Genomic DNA, 24,566 nt, shown 5'->3' with positions numbered 1-24,566 from the left:
AGGCTCCTTCCCTCTGTGAGGAACTGCGGCCCGGTACTCACATGACCCTGGCTCTCTGAGTTCATCTCTGTTCTGCCCGCCTCATCCATGCTGGAACCAGGGAGAACCTGTATCTGAGCCGGCCGACAATACCTTGGATCCCCGTTACCTCTTATATCCTGGCGATGTCTCCTTCCATGCAAACGCTGTGTTGCCAGCCTCGCTCCGGAAGTTCACCCTCACCCGGGGGGAGTGACGCTGCCTCTGACCCGGAAGTGAAGCGTGAGGCGGCCAGGAGCTAGTGCTTGTCACGCCGAGACACCCCCGGTAACACTGTTTCTTCCGGAACCCGCTTGATGGACCCTGCTGCTGGTGCTCATAGAGGCGGACCCGGAGGCGTCTGAGGCAAGCGTGCTAGGTTGAGAGCCCCAGTCAGAGGGAAGCGAATCCTTCCTCAGGAGTAGCGTGGCACTGAGGTATGTTGAGGGACCCCTCTGGTTGAGTGTCAGCTGCAGACTCGACGGGGTGGGAAGGGTAAAGCTGGGCCCCCCCGATCCTCACAGTCTGCCCATGGAGCGGCCGGAGATTCTATCATCGATACTATCAACAGTGGGACAGGAAAAAAAACACTGAAGGGTGGTGGGGGAGGGTCCTTTTAAACTCTCGTTGTTTCCTGTCCCACTGAGGGTAAGAAGAACGTCTTCCATGGTGCTGTCAGGTGGATGACCTGGAAAATAGCCTTAAGCGGACATTTTCCCCAGAGACCCACCGCAAGGAAATTAGTGGGAAAGAGAACTCCGCTCACCAGCATGTTATGTGAGATCCGAGGGCCTGTAGCCTCACATCGCCTGTACACCCCCTCCTCTCAGCCCAAGGCCCGCAGAATCGCCTCATTCCTGCCGCTGGCCTCCTAAAACAGCGACATTGCTCCACCGCTGACCCCCCCTGTAAGCTAATGTTAAAATGGACTATAAAGACGCACCATTTTATTTAGGGGTGCGTCTTCTGGTCCTCAAAATAAGATGCCTACCAGTGGCTGTCTTCTACTGTTTCCGTTGCCGCTCCGGTCACTCTCTGCCATGTTGTGACCGTACCTCTGACTGGTCAGAAATCACAGCTGTTACTATCTCTCTTAGGGTGCGTGCAGATGAGCATATAAACCAGACCTGTGGTATCCGATTTTCAATCGAATAGCACACTGATTCATGTTACTCAATAGGGCAGTTCAGATGAATGAAATGTCCGTGAGGAAAAAAAAAAAAAAAAAAAAAAACACAGCACGCACTACTTTAATCCAAATCTCAGATGAGATTCAGCTGTTCAACTCTATGGGCGCGAGAAAATAAACAAAAAAAAAACAAAAAAAGATCAAATTTGGGCAACAGCGTGGCATCCAATTTTTACAGGAAGAATGCTATTCTAAATATATGTCATCATGTACGACTTAATGTACTTGTTTGCAAATAGATCGTACACGGACGTCACGTGGACGTAAAAAACGGACATATGAATGGCGCTTGGATTAAAATCTGATTAAGATTAGAAAAAAAAAAAAAAAAAAAAAATCATCCGAGTTTACTGGATGAACTCGGAAGATTTTTCATATGATCATCAGCAGGCGCCCTTAATGTCATTCTATTAGAGCCTTGCTTGGAGTCTTGGAGACTTACATTCAGGCATGACTTCCAGTGCTCCCAGCAAATACCCAGCGAGTGATCTGGCCAGTCACTACTATGGTCACAGAGTGCAGGAGAGGACCGGCGTGGCACTGGAAACAGAAGTCGGCCACCAGTAAGTATTTTACTACACACAAGCAACATGCATTGGTGAAATAAAGTACCACTCTGATTTTCGTGTTTTTTTTTCTAAGTTAATGTGAAGAGCGGAGCACTCGGATTCCTCACTTGGGAGTCCCAGTGGTCAGATATTGAAAAACGTTTGACAAATAAACCCCGTTAAGGTTTAGTGGGTTGTTCCCATAATCACAACCTGTCTCAGTAAGTCATATGTGTCTGATCGCAGAAGGTCTCACCAGTCAACACATGATAAGATGCTGCTGTGATTATGGAAGAGCCCACTTATGAAGCAAAGGTGACAAAAAAGGATGAAATAAAGATGGCAGGGCATGTACTTCCAGCACTTGGGAGGAGCATGGAGAAGAAGTGACAACATTCGGCAAAGACTTTCTTTGTATTTACTAGTATAGCTACCACTGCTGCAGGGCCAGCTCCTACCTTACGTGCGTTTTCAGTGCAGACGTCTGGGAAAACTTGGCGTCACACTGGTTACATTCGAACGGTTTGTCCCCTGTATGCGTTCTCTCATGGAGCCTCAGAGCAGTCTTGGAACTCAATCCCTTCCCACACAGATGACAGAAATGTCTTTCTCCGCCGCCCTCGTGGACCTGCAGAATGTGCCTCTTGATGTCCTTTTTCCTTTTAAACTTTTTACCACAAAGTTCACATGGAAACTGACGATCGTTGCTGTGCACGTGACGTTGGTGGCTTCTCAAATTACACCTATTTGCAAATGTCTGATTGCAAATCTCACAGAGATGGCTCTCTTCGGAGCTGCCATGATTCTCTTTAGAGTGCTTCAAGTAAGTATTTTCATCTGTGAAGTTCTCCCCACAGATGGCGCACGTAAAGCAGTCACCAGTTTTGTGCCTGTCATCATTAGATTTTTTATCAGCCTCATCTAATTCGCACGGACTGTCCTCATCATCTTCTGCCTTTATACTACAGTCCGTCTGCTCATCCATGGGCTCTTCATTACACGAGTTTTCTTCATTACCTAGGCCATTCAACAAGGAAGTGACTTCTTCACTATCCTGCTGTTCTCGCAGGCGACGAGTGTACTTTTTCTTTGGAATTTCGACAACCGCTTTTTTGCCAGCAAGGCGGCCACTTGACCTTCTTGATTTGGAGTTCGGAAACTTTGAGGGATCTTGTGTTTCCTCATCATTATTTCCATCATCTGTGGTAGACCTTGGACACAATTCCCTTCCAATTTTTTCCTCAAGATTAGGAAAGCTGGTGGTATTATTGGTTACTAGGACCTCTTCCTTGTTTTGGATCTCCTGGACAGAGTTTTCCAGCTCTTGCATGTCTTCATCAGTTTCTTGTGATTCAACAATATTTTGCAAGTCCAACCAAACCGAATCGTCCAGCTGCTTTTTATGCTGCATGCAAGTTTCTGCAAGGTCAGCACATTTCAGTTTGTTGGCAATATCAATCATCCGTTGCACGTGATCTTCAAACACTTCTATCCTCGCTGTATACACAAACTCCAGGAATGAGGAGAAGTCATTAGCGGAGATCTCATTTAGCACAATGGTGCCACCACCATCAGTCTCATTCATAAATATCTCCTTGAAGTACTTGCTGGAGGCGGCGAGGACAGATTTGTGGCCAGTGAACTCTACTCTGGACCCCTGATGTTCTATTATCACGGTCACATCACATAAATGACCGTGGATACGAAGTTGATGCATTTCGTTCATAAGGCGGACAGGCAAGGATTTGGACTCAAGCAACACAACCGTGCTTTCCATCATAGTAGACTTGTCCTAACCTGGTAGAAAAAGAACCATAATCAATAACAAACAATGTACACAGGGACAATCGGGAGACATATGAACTGTCATAGTCTAGATCAGGGTTCCTCAACTAGTGGCTTGGGAGCCACATGGGGCTCACAGGTCCATGGTGTGGCTTGCACTTGCATGACAGCTTGATGCATTAGCACCAGGTCGAGCAAACAGCTATGAAGAGAAGGTCTATACATGGTAACTTTGTGAGTAGCCCTGCACTTACCAGCAGACCAGGGTGTGCACATACTGATGGGACAGGGGGTGATAAATAGGGTAACCTGGAGAGAGGATGTTACTGCCATTTAGAAGACTTTTAAAGCTGGACACAATAGTGTGGAGGGAGTGCTTGATGTACGAATATCGAATGGGTGTAATGTGATAACCCCATGGATATACTGCCTATAAGGGAAGAAGATCTCGGTGCGCTTTCTGTGGGGAACATTAGGTTGTCATTAAACTGCTTATGACAGTCCTGGGTACCACTACGGTGTGTGTATTGGAGGCTTGCAAGGTAATAAAGGTTGTGGACCACTGGTCTAGTTAGATCTAGATATTGGCCATACTTTGTTTATGATGCTGAACTATCAAAACTGGACCATAGTTAGGCATGTTCATAGCAATCAGAAGGCTGAGAGGCCAAAATTACTTCCACAGTGTTCATAAAGGAGGAGGACAATGATGGTGAATACCATTTACAAGCAAGAAACACAAGATTATATCTGGTTATTGTCTGTCCTCCTATAAAGCCTCCAGCCCCCCATACACATTAGACCAATGTTGACTGAACCCGCTAATGCCAACGGCTTTAGCCTATAGTCTAGCAGTGTTCCCCAACTGCAGTCCTAAAGAGCCACTGGCACCAATGGTTCATGTTTTTAGGATTTCCTTAGTATGGCCCAGGTGATCATTGCAGTACCTGCACAGGCAATAATTCCATCACCTGGGCAATACTAATGAAATCCTGAAAATATGACCTGCTGGTGGCTCTTGAGGACTGGAGTTGGGGAACACTGGTCTAATGTGTACGGGGGACACACGTCTTCCGGTGATGGAGAGACGAACAGGGAAGTTGCTACATGTCATCACCCCCTCTTACAGATTCCAGGGTAGATACACTCTCCGATTGTCAGATTTAGGAAGGGGGTTCTTTTTTCCACTAAAGGAGGGAGATAATGATCAGTTGTAGATCTAATCCACCTACCAATACGTAATACAATGGTTGACTTTGTGCTTGTGGAGGTTTCCATTATTAATTTATTTAATTACAGAACATTTATAGGTTTGGAGGTATCAGTCTTTAATGTTGTTTATCAAAAGTACAAAAACTGACATAACAGAACCTGTCTGCAAAAAGAACACAGAAAAAAAACAAACAAAAAAAAAATATTTAGTTGCAGCCACAGTGATAATCTGCAGGTAAATCTGCAGATGTCGATGGTTACCATGATACCCTGAGGTCATATGACGACCCCAGGGTACGGTGGCCTGTGAGATCCAGTTATAAGCTGGGTCTCACAGGCTGTGTCTGTGACTCACCGACTGCTCTCATACACTGCAGTAACCGAGTATTGCAGTGCAAGAAACCAGTGATCAAAGTAAAAATTATACATGTCCCACAGTGGAATAAGAAAAAAAAAAAAAAAGTTAAAAAAGTTAAATTAAATATGTTTAAAAAAAAAATAAAAAAAACACACAAAACAAAAATAAAACAAAATACGTAAACATAATTGGTATCGGCGTGTCCAAAAAGTCATTCTATAAAATGACATGTTGTATCTGATCGCCTTGAAGAAAAAAAAAAAAAAAATGCCAAAAATTATGCTTTTTTTCATCATACTGTGACAAAATAAAAAATCACCTTCTCTACATGTCCGACAGCCATTCCATTCCAGTGTCAGTTGAATTCCCGCCAGAGTACACCTCATTCTACTTAATGTGCTTCTGATTAGGTGATCACCTAAACCAAATCTTATTTAACGAAGGAAAGTATAAAAAACCCTGCTGTGGTGTTCACAATCCTCTTGCAATAGGACAAGCTGGATGGCAAAACAAGTGTTAGAAATATCCCAAGAGTAATAGGAATGAAAAAATAACTTTTAGGGTGTGTGCACACGCTGCGGAATGCTCTGCGGATTTTTCCGCGCGGATTTAGTAAAATCCACAGGTAAATCCACAGGTAAGAAGACCTGCAGTTCATCTGTGGATAAGCCTGCGGTTTATCATCTCTACAATGGAGCAGATGGCAAACCGTAGCGGAATCCGCAGAAAGAATTGACATGTCAATTCTTTCTGCGGATTTGAAACAGCAGCAAATCCGCGCAGAAAATTTTGCAGCATCTGCACTGCAGTTTCGATTTTGCATAGAAAATAAAGGTTCTGTACAACGCAGCAGAAACTGCTGCGAATCCGCAGGGCCAAATCCGCTGCAGATCCGCAGTGTGCACACACCCTTAACCATGCCAAAGGAGATGAAAAGAAAAGTCTTGAGTGAGGAAAAGAAGGGCTCAGAGGGATACCGTGAGAGTCATATTGCCTCCATCCTTAAAATTTCCAAGATGGAAGTCCATTACAGCAAGGTCAAGCAGCAGACATTGGGGACAACAAGGGTGAAGACAACTCTCCACTGACCGGGATGACCGTCATCTTATTCGAATGTCATTCAGCAACCGCAGGATGACATCAAGTGACCTACAAAAGGAATGGCAAATGGCAGCTGGGGTGAAATGCACGGCAAGAACAGTTCGTAGCAGGCTCCTAGAGGCAGGGCTCAAGTCATGTAAAGGTAGAAAAAAGCCTTTCATCAATGAGAAGCAAAGGAGAGCCAGGCTGAAGTTTGCCAAAGACCATAAGGATTGAAGCATAGAGGACTAGAGTAAGGTAATCTTCTCTAATGAGTCTAGTTTTCAGCTTTTCCGAACACCTGGTCGTCTAATGGTTAGATGGAGACCTGGAGAGGCGTACAAGCCACAGTGTCTTGCACCACTGTGAAATTTGGTGGAGGATCGGTGATAATCTGGGGATGCTTCAGCAAGGCTGGAATTGGGCAGGTTAATCTTTGCGAAGGCCATATGAATCAAGCCGCATACAAGGTTAACCCGGAAAAACAGTTGATTCCTTCTGCTCAATGTTCCCCAACTCTGAGGACTGTATTTTCCAACAGGACAATGCACCATGCCACACAGCTAGGTCAATCAATGTGTGGATGAAGGACCACCACATCAAATCCCAGTCATGGGCAGCCCACTCTCCAGACCTGAACCCATTGAAAACCTCTGGAATGTAATCTAGAGGAAGATGGATAGTCACAAGCCATCAAACAAAGAAGAACTGCTTAAATGTTTGTACCAGGAGTGGCATAAGGTCACCCAAAAGCAGTGTGAAAGAGTGGTGGAAAGCATACCAAGAGGCATGAAAGCTGTGATTAAAAATCATGATTTCTGAACTCTTCCTGAGTTAACCCCTTTCTGAAAGCTGACATACTATCCCATCCATGTGACCTGGGACTTACTGCTCATGGACGGGATAGTACGTCATGGGCAATCAGCCGCACACACGGGGGGAGCGTGGCAAATCGCGACCGGGTGTCAGATGATTCTCACAGCTGACACCCGGCACTAAGTGCCAGGAGCAGTCACAGACCACTCCTGGCACTTTAGCCGCCGCTACACTGCGATCACAAAAGATCGCAGCGTTCCGGAGCCGGACCAGGGGCTGAGAGCCCCTCTGCCTTTCGACCGGAGACGCCGTGGCGTGACACGGGGTCCCAATCGCTGCAATGGAGTACTTTGCTCTGCCCTGCTGAGAGAAGAGCAAATTCCTGCAGTTTGCAGGCGCTGAGACTTTTGTGACCTTTCCCGGCGTCTGCGCACTGCAGGACTTTGCTCTGCCCTCAACAGGACAGATAAGTACGCCTGCGCAGGAGCATGATGCTGGGGAGCCATGAAGGAAGCAGGAGGGTGGCATCGCAACAAGATGGGAGGTGCCGACAAAAGAAGAGCGACACCCCTCGGAGCGGACCGCCCCGCAGGTGAGTATAATAAGTTATTTTTCTACAGGTCGGTTGGGGGCAGATATACAGCATTATAGAATACTGTATATCAGCCCTGAAAGGCGATGGCCGTAACTTATATCGGCCAAACCTGGTGACAGGTTCCCTTTAAATAAACTTCTTGAATGTGGTTTTGAGCACCTTGAGGGGTGCAGGTTTTAGAATGGTGTCACTTTTGGGTATTTTCTGTCATATAGACCCCTCAAAGTGACTTCAGATGTGATGTGGTCCCTAAAAATAGTGATTTTGTAGGAAAAATGAGAAATCGCTGATCAACTTTTAACCCTTAACTTCCTAACCAAAAAAAAGTTTTTAATAAAAAATTGTCACTATAAAGTAGACATATGGAAAACTGTTAACTACCGGTATTTTGTGCAATATGACTCTATGGTTTAAGGGCATAAAAATTAAAAGTTTGAAAATTGTGAAATTTTTGCTAAACTTCCAATATGTTCACAAATAAACGCAAGTCATATAGAAGAAATTTTACCACTAACATGAAGTACAATATGTCACAGAAAAATAACTTCAGAATCACCGGGATCCATGGAAGCGTTCCAGTTATTAACCATGTAAAGGGACAGTGGTCAGATTGAAAAACTTTGGCTTGGTCATTAAGGTTAAAATTGTCTGTCTGTAAGAGGTTAAATGGAATCTGTCGGCAGGTTTTTTGCTACCTAATCTGAAAGCACCATAATATACGGACAGAGACCCTGATTCCAGCGATCTTTCGCTTACTGGGTTGGGTTTTGCTATTGCAACACACTAAGGGTTTTATCAGCAAGAGATTATCACTGACAGACAAGTGGTCTGCAGGAGCCAGGCTTTGTGCTGTCATGTGTAGACTGAGGCTACAGGCACTAGGCCCGGGTGTAGCACGGCTCCCGGACCCCCGCAGTGCGCGCACTGACGCCCGGAGGTGACAGCTGTGTGACCACATACCTCGCGGCTGTACCGTGTAATCCGGTACAGCGCCGCACTGTGTCGCTCCCTCACAGATGATTACGGTGCGTACCGGAAGTGAAGGAGATATACGGTAACCCAGAAGAACTCCTTCCTGCATGTTGGCCACACCCACTTTTAAGCCATCCACCAATCATCATGTGATATGCAAATAGCACTGTTTGATGAGCTGATGACGTCACTTGCTAGGGGGTAAAACTTGGGCTTCCACTGTCTGCAGTAGTGCATAGTAGTAGTATGTGCGCACTGCGCGGCTCCGACATGATGGCGGCGCGCCTGTGCTGTATTGCTGGCAATAAGATCACGATGGAGCTTCATGTCCGAGCTAGTGAGCTGTCATTAGTGGTGCAGAGCTTGACGTGTATACCTCAGGGAGAGCCGCTCTGTCACCTGTGTGGGGGCTAACTGATACAAGTGGTCTGGTCTAACCCCCTGTGCATTAGGCCAGGCCCTTGTGTCTGGTTGTTGCCATTCACAGACCCATTAGGGTACGCACAGCCTCCTGGTTGTTCCAGCAGACAATGCCCCTTCAGGAGAGTGCGGCAATGGTTTTGGTGAAGGGCCTTGTATTCTTTTTTACTTTTATGTATTAGTGACGTCATGTTAGGCCAGTTTCACATGTCCGTTTATTTCCGGTACCGGAGATATCCATGTCCGTTTGTGTAATACTTGCGGCATATGTGTGCAGCATCAGTACCACACGGACGGCCACCGGGGAAGAAACACTACAGTAAGCGCTGTTCCCCGGCGGCGGGTGCTGAAGACGGCTCTCATCATTGTCTCCGGCTCGAGCAGAGGAGAATGATGAGAGTTATATTAATATCCGAACCATGACAGCAGGTGGAGGCTTTTGGGACAATTACTCCCATCATCCGACACTTGCTGCCGCTACTAACAATGACAGCAGGAGCTGATGATGGGGTTGTTCCTTACCCGCCACAAGCAATATAACTAAATTAATGAAAAAGCTGGTGTGGGTTCCCCCCTATTTTCCATAACCAACCAGGCAAAACTGGGGGCTGCAACCCTCAGCTGTCAGCTTTAGCAAGGCTGGTTGTCAAAATTTGGGGGGGACCCTACACCGTTTTTTTTAATGATTTATTTAAATAATTTAAAAAAAAAACAGCATGGGGACCTCTCTATTCTTGATAATCAACCTTGCTGAAGCTGACAGCTGAAGGTTGCAACACCAGATATGAGTTTTACCTGGCTGGTTATAGAAAATAGGAGGCAACCCATGCCCGGTTTTCATTTATTTATATCGCAGGTAGCGGGTGAGGAACACCCCCATCATCCGCTCCTGCTGTCACTATTATTAGCAGCAGCAGGTGTCGAATGATGGGGGTAATAGTCCAAAAAGCCCCCACCTGCTGTCATTCTGACTTTAATATAACTCTCATCATTCTCTTCTGCTCGCGTCGATCGCTGGCAGAGCAGGAGACAATGATGAGAGCCGTCTTCAGCACCTGCCGCCGGGGAAGAGCGTTTACTGTAGCGCTTCTACCCCGGCGCCGATGCATGTCACACAAATGACATCAATGTTCTCCCTGTGCAGGATATTTTGTGGCCCGTGCTGACGGAAAAAAAAACATGTCAGTGCGTTTTGCCCACGGACACAGGGTCCCTGGAAACACACTGACATGTGCACAGACCCACTCATTTGAATGGTTTTATGTGTGTCATTGTCTCCGGTATGTGTGAAAACTGTCACCAAACTTTCCGGAGACACTGATGAGTGAATGAGGCCTAGTCTGAAGCGGATAAAAGACGCTTACGCGACTGCACACACACAGCAAGTCTTTATAGACAGATGCATGCTCATTTCCTTTCAGCCTTTTCTGGGCTCTTTTTCAGGTGGCGGTTTTGGGTGGGCCAGCTTTAAAAATACCTGGTGTCCACATACCCTTAAGTTTGTCAAGTCAAAAGGCTGCAAAACACTGTAGCTCCAATTTATTGAGACTGGCCATCTTAAACGGTCTCTGTCAGCAGGTTTTTGCTGCCTCGTCTAAGAGCAGCCCATTGTAGAGAAAGAGACCCTGACTCCAGTGCTGTATCACAGATTACTGAGTGCAGCCGTTCGCACTCAATCACAGCTTTTAGATTTAGAATTGAGCAGAGAAAGCTAATCCCGCCCAAACCAGGCTCTTAGTGTACAGAGTCCATAGGCAATGAGCTGCTTATCACAAGAGGGGGGTGTCAGACCAGGAGGTGCAGGACCAACTAGTCACAGGTGCTGGAGTGTGAGGCTCCTGATTCATTAAGAGGCGAAGGACGAGTGGCTTGCGCCTTTCTAACAGGAAACATGTATATCTTTGTACCGTGTTAGCCAGTAGATAGAAAAATATTCAGGATTTAAGAAGCATCATTGTCAGAAGCTCCCTGTCCTCTCCAAGAGCTACAGGAACCTTTCCTTGCAACCAGAAAAAATGTAAAACCTGTCCATTTATAATGACCACGGACAAGATAAAGATCCCCAACTCACAACAGGACTACAAGATCCCAGGTACTTTCACCTGCATTACATCTAATGTGGTGTACTTAATTATTTGTGCTAAATGTCCAACTGGGGGTCTGTATGTGGGGGAGACCGGGCAAAAGCTTAGAACAAGGATGAATGCTCATCGTCACACAATGAGAAAAAAGAATGGATCTACCTGTGGCAAAACATTTCTGTATCCCTGATCACAGCAACATGGATATGAAATTACTGGTATTGAAAGGTAACTTCAATTCTAAGAGAGAGAGACGAGTTTGGGAGTACAAATTTATGACGGCCTTTGACACTCTCAGTGCTGGAATGAATGTGTCACATGGATTTATGTCTTTTTACATCAACTAAGGAATTTCCTTTTAAAACCTTGTGGGGGCATCACAACACAGAACTAGACCCCAATCAGAGGACCATAAAACATCCGGACTCCTTATCTATGAACTGGTCCAATGTTTATATTTATGTTTCTCCCTCTCCCATATTGATAGTTCTGCTTCACGTCACTTGTCTTATCTAATGCATTTTTTCTAGGCTGTATTGTGCATAAATATGTGACTTCAGATTTTGTATTGGTCTAGCCTGATGAAGAGACCTGAGTAGTCTCGAAAGCTTGCAATGTGTTACCATCTTTTCAGTTAGCCATTAAAAGGTATCAACTACTGAGGACTCTCAATCCTGAATATTTTGCGCCTTTCTAGAAATCTTACTCTAGTCTCTGCTGGGGTAAGATTTGTGAAGGAAAGGCTGTGGGGACAGTCAGTTGGTTGTTATCCAGACAACAGTATGGTGAGTAATGCGGCACTGCACACCTGACGCCATTGTGTGAGGCACAACACCAGTAGAGAATGAGAATATGATATTCAGCGGAGGTATTAGTAGATGCCGGTATCCTGCGCTGCTGGTTGTATAATCAAAGAAATCCAATACACTGCGTTCTGTTGACTTCAAAGCTCTCTGGTGCTCCTGAAGAAGTCAGAGAACTTCGAAACGCATGGAGATTAAGCCGTGCTGTTCCTCACACGCCGTGTCTTGGATTCCTTGATGCTACAGCCAGCAGCGCAGGATACCGGCATGTTCTGTTACCTTGGAGTAAGATTTGTGCTGAAGCGAATAAATTTGACTAGCGGCTGTCCGCACACCCCAGCACCACCCCCTTTGTTGAAGCTGGGTAAAAATGGCGCAAGACAGTCAAAAGTCACAACATTTTAGCACAGAGTTACGACTTTTCACACCTGGATTATGCTGTAAAAGTTGTGATGAATTTGACCCTGTGTGTAGGAAAAATAGCTAAAAGGAAAGGCAGCGAAACAGATTCCTCTTGAAGACCTCCAAAACTCAATGTGAATCTATCCGTAGATACTTGTTGGAAGTCTTGTGGTTACCTTTGCAATTGCAACATTCGAAGGACATTTCAAAGACAGATGGAAAGAAAACTAAGTAGAAGCGCACAGCTGGCTCCGTGATGACATGACGCATTGTGATTATCGTAGTGTCTCCGATCTCGGCAGATCATGTCACTAGGGTAAAAGAGGCCACAAGGGGGCAGCTTGCTCTGTATTATCTATGAGCACCGCCTCCTTGCAAAGGCCAGAAATGGTGACCCAAAATAAGAAGGCCCAAATCTCCACAACCGTATGGCGGATTTAACAAAAAGCCAGAATACTAAGGGATTTTCCATGTATGGTTAATTTCTGCCATTGGGCTTCCTCTAGGTGAAAATTAGGCTCCAGTAAAGTGCCTCTGCCGTAGCTCTGGTCGATGTTGACAGGCTGCAGCAGCGATGTCTCAGCTATAGTGCACATAACCGCTGCAGCCAATTACTGGGATCACCGGTGATGATGAGTTAGTCTGCATTAGTCCGATGATCGGGGCTCAGCTTAACGTGGGGCCATTTGTCTCTCGCTTGTCATACGCATACAATGCGTTTTTTACAGCAGCAGCTATTAACCATTTACCGTTTCCAATGTTGCAGAATTGCAATGTCTCTATAATAATCAGATCCTATACTGCGGCTCCATACGGCAGCTCATTTGTTTTGCACACCTTGGACTTGACTGGGCGAGACTCATCCGATTTTACAGTGGGATTTGTGATCCCTGTGATTTATTTCACACGAAGATTCGGTCAATGACAATGAATCACGTATCAGTGCTGCCCGATTGAATAACATCGGTCTATGGACGGCTCATTTTTATTCACAGACCACACTCGTACTGAAAATCCGTTCGTGTGAACGAGCCCTAAGTGCAATGTGTAAATGTACATTGCTGCGGCAGTACGCTACTGGTTGACAGTTCGGAGCAGCAGTACGGCAGGGCTGTTGCGTTCCCGGCCTGTGCTGTGCCCTCGCTCATCCGGCAAGCAGCAGAAGCTTTGCCTCTGGAGCATCAGAGGAGAGATACAGCGATCCAGCCAGCTTCAAAGCAGCATTTGCAAGCTGTATTTTTTTTAAAAAAAGAGCTTGTAAGTGCTCCACTCATTGCCTAGAAGGCCTGGCCACCACTGTAGTGTATTGGAGGTGGCCAGTCTCTTAGGCAATGAGCGCAGTGCTTACAAACTCTCTTTTTTATATGCAACTTGGAAGCGCTGCCCTGACGCTGGTAAATTGCAAAGTTGCTTGTTTTTATAAGGACTTTGCATCTTTGCTCATTTAATATAATGGAAATAGCTGTTTAATTTAGAGATCTTCAGGGGCGCAGGATACTGAAGTGTGCCCTTATTCTTGTAGTCTGGGGCTACTCAGTGATTTTTGCCCACAATATGTCACAAAACATCATCATGCTCTGCCGCTGCTCCATCCCAGCGAATGGGGACACGGTGCAAATTGCTTCAAAAAACTTGGATAACTTGGATAATTTGCGCCTCACAGTTCCTCGCGGCTCGTCCATGGCCTCCTTGACTTCCGATAAGCTGTGATTGAGCCTGCGGCCACTTACACTATAGCCCCTACCAACCTTGCTGCTATTGTTAGGGGTTTACCTCACAGACCCGCCCTGAGATATGAACTGCGAGCGCGTTTCCATGATACAGCAGTACATAAACGAGACGCAGCGCGCGTCCTAACCGTATATATACGTGATGCTCATAGGTCAACGCCAGAGTTTCGTTTTTACTTTGGATACAATCGATGTGAATACTTTCCCGCCCAATGATCTAACACAGTCCCACAATATCATTTATTATTATTGTACATCACTTTGGATATAATAAAGTTTTAATAAAAAAAAAAAAAAGAGAGTCCAGCAGCCATGACTGATCAGCAGGGGGCAGCAGAGCAACAACATGTCTTCTCTAAGGGATGAGCTGCAGCAGTATCTCCAGGAGCTGGGGATCGAGCCAGTGTGTGTGGAGCACCCGGAGGTAGGTCAGGGCTGCACGGGGTCACCTCACATAATGCAGGCATGGCTGCGACCGGCTTACACACCGGCACCGGCGTACACGTGGAGTGTCAGTTCTTCCGTCTGTGCCACGTTGTGCTATACATGTCGCCACCAGAGGGCACTGTATCTCTGTTTTCCTTTGTATAAAGTTTACTCTGTGTACAGCGCCCTCTGCTGGTCTTAATGGCTGATGTCACCTCTCCCAACAAAATGATTGCAAGTCTTTTCTCTCTGTTTTTCCTACGGGAATTTTGTTTTTAATAAATTGGATTATTAGCTGTTATTAGTTAGGAGTGTGTCTAGGAACTGCCTGAGTCTGAGCAAGCTCATACATTTGACAAAGGGATGGGGAACACCCAGTTATCAATTTATTGTGTTTTCCTGGATAATGGCAGAGGAATGACACATCACACAGGTCGAGTCGCTGAGCCGATGCTTCAGGGACTAAAATGGATGATCCTCTGCGGTATAACAGAATTTGACTTTCTCGGATGAGGGGAAGATGGAAAAATACATTTCCCCACCTTCTCCATTTTGGCAGTCCATGAATATGGGATCCATTGACTGGCATGGCCGATGGCTCTCTATCGGATGCAGATCGGGCATGCTGCCGTTCTTGGACAGGCTCGGTCTGAGGAATAAGGCTTTGTGCACACGCTGCGGATTTGTATCTGTGGAACCGCAGGTAAAATGACCTGTGGATTATCGCCTCTACAGTGGAGGAGAAGGGAAACCGCAGCAGAATCCGCAGAAAGAAGTGACATGTCATTTCTTTCTGCGGATTCAAAACCGCAGCTTTTCCGCAGTTAAAAATCCGCAGCATGTGCACAGCAGATTGTAAATCCCATAGGATAACATGTTACTGTACACTGTCTGCAGATCCGCAGCAGAACCGCAGCGTGTGCACACAGCCTTAATCTGATTGTGCACAGAGTAACATTGGGCCGATGTTTTGTCAGATCACACCGGGAGCGAAGATGCGCTCGTCTGCACCTGCGCTCACACCGAGGAATGTTTTTCAGGGTATTGTGTTCCCTAAAAACCATCTATAGAAATCTTGGGAAAAAACATGTAGAGTTTTTTAGTGCCGATTCTCAGTGAAGAAAAAAAAAAAAAAAAAAAGGCGACAGCACTTGGAACATTGTTATTTAATGGGGCGGTGCAGATGATTCATAGAATCGCAGAGTTGGAAGGGACCTCCTGGGCCATCTGGTCCAACCCCCTGCTCAAAGCAGGATTCGCTAAATCATCCCAGTCCGATGTCTGTCCAGCCTCTGTTTGAAGACTTCCATTGAAGGAGAACTCACCACTTCTTGTGGCAGCCTGTTCCACTCATTGATCACTCTAACTGTCAAAAAGTTTTTTCTAATATCTAATCTGTGTCTCCTCCCATTCAGTTTCATCCCATTGCTTCTAGTCTTTCCTTGTGCAAATGAGAATAAAGATGATCCTTCTACAATGTGACAGCCCTTTAGATATTTGTAGACAGCTATTAAGTCTCCTCTCAGTCTTCTCTTTTGCAAACTAAACATTCCCAAATCCTGCAACCTTTCCTCATAAGACAGGGTTTGCAGACCGGTCACCATTCTGGTCGCTCTTTTCTGAACTTGCTCCAGTTTGTTGATGTCTTTTTTAAAATGTGGTGCCCAAAACTGGACACAATATTCCAGGTGAGGTCTGACCAAAGAGGAGTAGAGGGAAATAATGACTTCACGTGATCTAGACTGTATGCTTCTGTTAATACATCCTAGAATTGCATTTGCCTTTTTTTGCTGCTGCATCACACTGTTGACTCATATTCAGTCTGTGATCTATTAGTATACTCAAGTCTTTTTCACATGTGCTGTCACTTAGCCCTATTCCTCCCATTCTATATATGCTTTTTTCATTTTTATTGCCCAGATGTAGTACTTTGCATTTCTCCCTGTTAAAAACCATTCTGTTAGTTGCTGCCCACTTCTCCAGTTTATTTCAATCTTTTTGAATCCTCTCTCTCTCTTCTCTAGTATTAGCTATCCCTCCTAGCTTTGTGTCATCAGCAAATTTAATCAGTTTACCCTCAATTCCTTCATCTAAATCGTTGATAAAGATGTTGAACAATACAGGGCCCAGGACAGAGCCCTGTGGTACCCCACTTGAGACATTCTTCCAACTGGATGTGCAGCCATTTACGACCACTCTTTGGGTCCGATCACTAAGCCAGTTATGAATCCACCTAACAGTTGCCTTGTCCATTCCATACTTAGTCATTTTTTCAATAAGGATTGTATGAGAGACTTTGTCAAATGCTTTGCTGAAGTCAAGATATACTATATCTACAGCATTTCCTTGATCCACCCAATCAGTGATACCGTCATAGAAGGAAATTAAGTTAGTCTGACATGACTTGTTAGTCTGACATGACTTGTATTACTGACAATCTGCGTTTAAAAAATATCGTAGTGTGCACCGGTTTCTTCCGTACAGTGGATGACTCTCGGCCATTCAAGTCTATGAGTGCGAGAAAAAAATCAGATGTCGCAGTCTAACATCTGGTTATTACGGATACATTGCAGTTCTGTAACATGGGAAAGATGACAAATGAGAACAAATCGTGCCACTTTACTTCCGGACACATTCCAAATAGACGTGCGCAGCCTTGCTCAGTTCACTTGTGTTACGCTAGGCCGTGCATGTCTAGTCGGAATGTGTCAGGGAGTATGCCTATCCCTTACTAGAGGTCACATGACCGCCCCCCGGAGGATCCGGAGTCACGAGTCTGCAGCCACATAGAGTCACTGCAGACTTTTGTGCCAAACCTGGTCAACCCCGGTGTTTATATTGAATTGTGTCTTCCAGGTCTTCACAGTGGAAGAAATGTTGCCACACGTCCAGCATCTACACGGGGCACATAGTAAAAACCTGTTCTTGAAAGATAAGAAGAAGAAAGGGCTGTGGCTGGTCACTGTGCTCCACGACCGCCAAGTAAACCTGAACGATCTAGCCAAAAAGTTGAACATCGGAAGCGGAAACCTCAGGTTTGCAGATGAAGCTTCCATGATTGAAAAACTGAAAGTGGGTCAGGGCTGTGCCACCCCGCTCGCCCTCTTCTGTGATGACAAAGGAGACGTCAAGTTTGTCCTGGATTCTAAGTTTTTAGAAGGCGGCCATGAGAGGGTCTATTTCCATCCCATGACCAATTCTGCAACAATGGGGATGACTCCAGATGAATTTGTCACCTTTTTGAAAAAGACTGGTCATGATCCTATAATGATAAACTTTGATGATTAACGCTAGACATGATCTATTCTCCACAATGCATAATATTCATGGGGGTGTAAATGAAGAATGCTTTTTTTTTGGTGTTTCTGTGTTGACATTGAATTTTATGCTGTTATTACATTATTCATGTATGATTTTAAACAAAGCAGCACTGCTTGTTATCTTCTGTCACCTACTCGTTGCTAAAATACGTTCCATAAACTACAAGGTAGGAGGGAGGCTGTAGGGTCAGACTACAGGCGCCTAGATAGGGCACAAATTAGGATTTTCTGTTTTCAGGCTTTAGCTTTGCTTTTGGGTCATTGGAACCCCTTTGTCTCAGGCATCACCAGACAAGGCTGCACTGTAGATTTCTTGTTTATAGGGGACAAAGATGACTATGAAGGATGTGAGGACCTGGATCCTTGTCTGTAAAAATAAAGTGACCAAGAAAAGAGAAATGCTTGGTGCCATTATCCACAAAGCAAACATTTTCATTTTCCGAGAACCAATTATATCATGTATTCACATGCAGGCAGGTAATACAGTGGGTACGGAAAGTATTCAGACTCCTTTACATTTTTCACTCTTTGTTTCATTGTAGCCATTTGGTAAACTCAAAGTTCATTTTTTTCTCATTAATGTACACTCTGCACCCCATCTTGACTGAAAAAAAACAAATGTAGAAATGTTTGCAAATGTATTAAAAAGGAAACACTGAAATATCACATAGTCATAAGTATTGAGACCCTTTGCTCAGTATTGAATAGAAGCACCCTTTTGCCCTAGTACAGCCATGAGTCTTCTTAGGAATGATGCAACAAGCTTTTCACACCTGGATTTGGGGATCCTCTGCCATTCTTCCTTGCAGATCCTCTCTAGTTCCGTCAGGTTGGATGGTGAATTTTCAGGTCTCTTCAGAGATGCCCAATTGGGTTTAGGTCAGGGCTCTGGCTGGGCAGGTCAAGAAGGGCCACAGAGTTGTTCTGAAGCCACTCCTTTGCTATTTTAGCTGTGTGCTTAGGGTCATTGTCTTGTTGGAAGGTGAACCTTCGGCCAAGTCTGAGGTCCAGAGCACTCTGGAAGAGGTTTTCATCCAGGATATCTCTGTACTTGGCCACAATCATGTTTCCTTCAATTGCAACCAGTTGTCCTGTCCCTGCAGCTGAAACCTCCCCCCCCCCAATAGCATGATGCTGCCACCACCATGTTTCACTGTTGGGATTGTATTGGGCAGGTGATGAGCAGTGCCTGGTTTTCTCCACACATACCACTTAGAATTATCACCAAAAATTTCTATCTTCATCTCATCAGACCAGAGAATCTTATTTCTCATAGTCTGGTAGTCCTTCATGTGTTTTTAGCAAACTCTATGCTGGCTTTCATATGTCTGGCACTGAGGAGAGGCTTCTGTCGGGCCACTCTGCCATAAAGGTCTGACTGGTGGAGGGCTGCAGTGATAGTTGACTTTGTGGAACTTTCTCCCATCTCACTACTGCATCTGTGGAGCTCAGCCACAGTGATCTTGGGGTGGTTCTTTACCTCTCTCTCCAAGGCTCTTCTCCCACGATTGCTCAGTTTGGCTGGACGGCCAGGTCCAGGAAGACCCAAAGGTCCCAAACTTCTTCCATTTAAAGGGAAGGTGCCGTCCAAAAAAAACTTTTTCAGCAAATGAAAAAATGTAAAGAATTAATGTTTACATTTTCTTTAAAAATATTATCATTTGTTTTTAATTTTGTAAAATATGAAAAATAATTTTAAAAAGTTTGGCATTTCCACTTGTTAACACTAGGGGGAGCAGCTACTGAAATTTGACACAAAAACCTAGTGTACAACTAGCTCACATTACTGCCCTGCAGTAATTATGGGCGGAATCTGCTGACATGGGTGTGGTGTCACTCCTCTCCTCCCCTTCTGGGTGTTTGCTAAGGCCTGTTTTACACATCAGTTTTTTCTGTCAGTTAAAATCCGCTAAAATGGCAGACAACGGATCCGTTCCTGTACTGACCACAACGTTTGGCACCGGACCGTTGTTTTAACGGATCCGGCGAAGGAAGAATTTTAACCCCTTCATGACCAAGCCTATTTTGACCTTAATGACCAGGCCATTTTTTGCAATTTTGACCAGTGTCCCTTTATGAGGTAATAACTCAGGAACGCTTCAACGGATCATAGCGATTCTGAGACTGTTTTTTCGTGACATATTGGGCTTCATGTTAGTGGTAAATTTAGGTTGATAATTTTTGCGTTTATTTGTGAAAAAATCAGAAATTTGGCAAAAAGTTAGAAAATTTCGCAATTTTCAAATTTTGAATTTTTATTCTGTTAAACTAGAGAGTTATGTGACACAAAATAGTTACTAAATAACATTTCCCACATGTGTACTTTTACATCAGCACAATTTTGGAAGCAAAATATTTTTTTGTTAGGAAGTTATAAGGGTTAAAAGTTGACCAGCGATTTCTCATTTTTACAACAAAATTTACAAAACCATTTTTTTAGGGACCACCTGACATTTGAAGTCACTTTGAGGGGTCTATATGGCAGAAAATACCCAAAAGTGACATCATTCCAAAAACTGCACCCATCAAGCTACTCAAAACTACATTCAAGAAGATTATTAACCCTTCAGGTGTTTCACATGAACTAAAGCAACGTGGAAAGATAAAATGGACATTATAATTTTTCCAACAAAAATTTTCTTTTAGCATCAATTTTTTCAATTTCACATGGGCAACAGGATAAAATGGATCCTAATATTTGTTGGGCAGTTTCTCCTGAGTACAACGATACCTCATATGTGGTCATAAACCACTGTTTGGGTGCACGGAAGGGCTCAGAAGGGAAGGAGCGCCATTTGACTTTTTGAATGGAAAATATGCTGGAATATTTAGCGGTTGCCATGTCATGTTTGGAGAGCCCCTGTGTGCCTAAACATTGGAGCTCCCCCACAAGTGACCCCATTTTGGAAACTAGACCCCCCAAGGAACTTATCTAGATGCATAATGATCACTTTGAACCCCCAGGTGCTTCACAAATTGATCTGTAAAAAAAAAAAGTACTTTTTTTTCACAAAAATTTTCTTTTAGCCTCAGTTTTTCCATTTTCACATGGGCAACAGGATAAAATGGATCCTAAAATTTGTTGAACAATTACTCCTGAGTACACCGATACCTCATATGTGGTCATAAACCACTGTTTGGGCGTACGGCAGGGTCCGTAAGGGAAGGAGCACCATTTGACTTTTTGAACGGAAAATTAGCTCCCATCGTTATCGGACACCATGTCACGTTTGGAGAGCCCCTGTGTGCCTAAACATTGGAGCTCCCCCACAAGTGAACCCATTTTGGAAACTAGACCCCTTATGGAACTTATCTAGATGTGTAGTGAGCACTTTGAACCCCCAAGTGCTTCACAAAAGTTTATAACACAGAGCAGTGAAAATAAAAAATAATTTTTTTTCCTCAAAAATGATTTTTTAGCACGCTATTTTTAATTTTCACAAGGCTAACAGGAGAAATTTGACCACAAAGTTGTTGTCCAGTTTGTCCTGAGTACGCTAGTACCCCATATGTGGGGGGGAACCACTGTTTTGGGCGCACGGCAGGGCTCAGAAGGGAAGGAGCGCCATTTGACTTTTTGAAATTCAAATTACTTCTAATCGTTAGCGGACACCATGTCGTGTTTGGAGAGCCCCTGTGTACCTAAACATTGGAGCTCCCCCACAAATGATCCCATTTTGGAAACTAGACCCCCTAAGGAACTTATCTATATGCATAGTGAGCACTTTCAACCCCCAAGTGCTTCACAAAAGTTTATAATGCAGAGCCGTGAAAATAAAAAATTAATTTTCTTCAAAAAAATGATTTTTAGCCAGCAATTTCTTTTTTCACAAGGGTAACAGGAGAAATTGGACCACAAAAGTTGTTGTCCAGTTTGTCCTGAGTACGCTGGTACCCCATATGTGGGTGGGGACCACTGTTTGGGTACACGTCGGGGCTTGGAAGGGAAGTAGTGACATTATGAAATGCCGACTTTGATGGAATGGTCTGCGGGCATCATGATACATTTGCAGAGACCCTGATGTACCTAAACTGTGGAACCCCCCCATAAGTGACCCCATTTTGGAAACTAGACCCCCCAAGGAACTTATTTAGATGTGTGGTGAGCACCTTCAACCCCCAAGCGCTTCACAGAAGTTTATAACGCAGAGCTGTGAAAATAAAAAATAATTTTTTTTCCTCAAAAAAAATGATTTTTAGCCAGCAATTTTTTTTCACAAGGGTAGCAGGATAAATTGGACCCCAAAAGTTGTTGTCCAGTTAGTCCTGAGTACGCTGGTACCCCATATATGGGGGGGAACCATTGTTTGGGCACACGTAAGGGCTCGGAATGGAAGTAGTGACGTTTTGAAATGCAGACTTTGATGGAATGGTCTGCGGTCGTCGTTACGTTTGCAGAGCCCCTGATGTGCCTAAACAATAGAAACCCCCCACAAGTGACCCCATTTTGGAAACTAGACCCCCCAAGGAACTTATCTAGATGCCTGATGAGCACTTTGAACCCCGAAGTGCTTCACAGAAGTTTATAATGGAGAGACGTGAAAATAAAAAAAATAAAAATTTCCACAAAAATAATTTTTTAGCCCCCAATTTTTTATTTTCCCAAGGGTACCAGGAGAAATTAGACCCACAAAGTTGTGCAATTTTTCCTGAGTACACTGATACCCAATATGTTGGGGTAAACCACTGTTTGTTTGGGCACATGTCGGGGCTTGGAAGGGAGGGAGCACTGTTTGACTTTTTGAACGCAAAATTGGCTGGATTCAATGGTTGCACCATGTCGCATTTGGAGACCCGCTGATGTGCCTAAACAGTGGAAACCCCTCAATTCTAACTTCAACCCTAACCCCAACACAACACTAATCCCAACCCTAACCCTAATTCTAACTCTAATTCCAACCCTAACCCTATTTCCAATCCTAACCCTAACCCTCGTTCCAACCCTAACCCTCGTTCCAACCCTAACCCTAATGGAAAGATAAAAATAATTTATTTTATTAGTTGTTCCTGCCTATGGGGGTGATAAACGGGGGGTTTATTTACTTTTCATTCGATTTTGATCACTGTGAGAGTTTATCACAGTGATCAAAATGAATGAAAGGAAATTGCAGCCGGCGGGCGCATGTGCAGTGCGCCCGCCATTTTCCAATATGGCGGCGCCCATGGTCCGGGACCGCGGGACACCGGGAGCTATAGCGGCACTCGGTGAGTACCGAGGGGTGGGAGGGGGGTGATCGGAAGGCGGGGGAGCGGAGGGAAGGCGGGTGGGAGATGATGACAGCGGCGGCACATCGCCGCTGTCATTCAGTGGCGGGGCAGATCGCCCCCATTAACCGTGGGGGGTCGGATCGGTGGCACCAGCCATGTCCAATGCTACAGCAGCATCGGACATGGCTGGATTGTAATATTTCATCAATTTTCATTGATGAAATATTACCATCGCTCTGATTGGCTGTTTCACTTTTAACAGCAAATCAGAGCGATCGTAGCCATTAGCCATGTGGGATGAAGCCATGCCCCCCGTGGTGAAGTACAAAGCCCCCTGTATCTGAAGGGTCGGGTGACCTTTCAGTGACCCCGGTCACCCGACCCGCAGGGGGGCTTTAAAGTCATGACGCCACATAGGCTTCACTGGTCAGATTGGTACCAGTTTTCATGACGCCTATGTGGCGTCATTGGTCGTGAAGGGGTTAAATGAACCGCTGCCCGGTGAGGAGAGAGAATTTTTTTCAGACGCCAGAACTGAGTTTAGGGTTAAATAACCGACACAACCATTTCTCCCGGGAATGCGCAATAGAAAATGCGGATCTGTCCGGGGGAAAAAACGTTTCATTGTCCGTCCTGTCCGCTCAGCGGACAGCAAAATCTTGGCGGATCCGTAAAAAAACGGATCGAAATGTTTCCTGGATTTCTGTGGAGCAGACAAGCAGACGGTCCATCCATGTGTATAAAACACAGCGCTCTATGTACAATCCCTGGCACCGAACAGGGTGCCTCCCCCATAGACCAGCACACTGCTCTCCTGAAATACTCTGTGCTGCTGTCACCCTGCTCCTTCCACCATATCTCAGGCCCCTGTCGCCTCGCTTTCACATATTGCCAGGACAGGATCTGAGGAGAGGAATAAGGTCTTCTGTCACCGAGGATGGCAGGCAGCAAGGATTCTGGGAGCAGGGTGACAGCAGCACAGAGTATTTCAGGAGAGCAGTCGCTGGTCTATGGGGGTCACAGAGGGAGATATATGGGAGAGGAGCAGGGTGACAGCAGCACAGAGTATTTCAGGAGAGCAGTGTGCTGGTCTATGGGGGAGGTCACAGAGGGAGATGTATTGGGGAGGAGCAGGGTGAAAGCACCACAGAAATCCAGGAAACATTTCTGCTGATTGATGGCCTGTTCTGATCCAGACTTTGCATGCAAAGACCCCATTCCCCTCCTCAGATCCTGTCCTGGCGATGTGTGAAAGCGAGGCAACAGGCCCAGTCCGGGGTGACGCTGGGAAGCAGGATGGGGGGAAATGTAGCCATACAGTAACAATAAAAATGAGACCCCTCTCTTCAGCTGCCTCACCAGCCCTCCCCTGACTGCACCTATTACCCCTGACCCGTGTGCAGGTGCTCATCCCGAACCACCCTAGAATGGGTCCCTTTTTAGCAGATAATACTGCCATAGTGTTCTCACATAATACCGCCATATAGATCACACATAATACTGTGGGAGAAGGGGCCCCCATCGAGTGTCCGGGCCGGAACCAAGGGGACCTGTTATGAGTTCATTTTCCCCTTCACCATTGAGGTCTGATGAACTCCCTCTT

The 24,566-nt window shown here is 45.2% G+C and overlaps 2 protein-coding genes across 4 annotated transcripts in view; one reads left to right on the top strand and one right to left on the bottom strand.

Moving 5' to 3' along the window:
- Positions 1–8,689, bottom strand: part of GZF1 (GDNF inducible zinc finger protein 1) — a 28,611-nt gene extending 19,922 nt beyond the window's left edge. The window contains exons 1-2 of one of the 3 annotated variants that reach the window (XM_073553897.1): positions 8,635–8,689; positions 2,214–3,552 (exon numbers count right to left, since the gene is read on the bottom strand). In XM_073553897.1, coding sequence (XP_073409998.1) covers positions 2,214–3,535 — 1,322 coding nt within the window. In that variant the 5' untranslated portion in view covers positions 3,536–3,552; positions 8,635–8,689. Of the gene's footprint in view, positions 1–2,213; positions 3,553–5,429; positions 5,484–8,561 lie in introns of those variants that run through there. The other 2 variants (XM_073553896.1, XM_073553898.1) reach the window with 2 other exon arrangements.
- Positions 8,690–14,306: 5,617 nt separating this feature from the next.
- Positions 14,307–17,859, top strand: LOC141057330 (prolyl-tRNA synthetase associated domain-containing protein 1-like). Its single transcript, XM_073553895.1, has 2 exons — positions 14,307–14,433; positions 17,292–17,859. Exons 1-2 carry the CDS (start codon positions 14,356–14,358, stop codon positions 17,721–17,723), a joined length of 510 nt encoding a protein of 169 aa, XP_073409996.1. The 5' UTR covers positions 14,307–14,355; the 3' UTR covers positions 17,724–17,859.
- The last annotated feature ends 6,707 nt before the right edge of the window (positions 17,860–24,566 follow it).

This window comes from Dendrobates tinctorius, unplaced genomic scaffold (assembly GCF_039654945.1).
Source record: "Dendrobates tinctorius isolate UK_male_01 unplaced genomic scaffold, ASM3965494v1 ptg000203l, whole genome shotgun sequence".
NCBI lineage: Eukaryota > Metazoa > Chordata > Amphibia > Anura > Dendrobatidae > Dendrobates > Dendrobates tinctorius.
The sequence above is the reverse complement of the archived record's forward strand: the minus strand, read 5'-3'. Positions and strand labels throughout refer to the sequence as shown.

Bases quoted from the DNA above. Each gene is read 5' to 3' on its own strand.
- LOC141057330 (XM_073553895.1), top strand. From the start codon at position 14,356: ATGTCTTCTCTAAGGGATGAGCTGCAGCAGTATCTCCAGGAGCTGGGG. The intron at 14,434-17,291 runs GTAGGTCAGGGC...TGTGTCTTCCAG, and splicing joins TGTGTGTGGAGCACCCGGAG to GTCTTCACAGTGGAAGAAAT.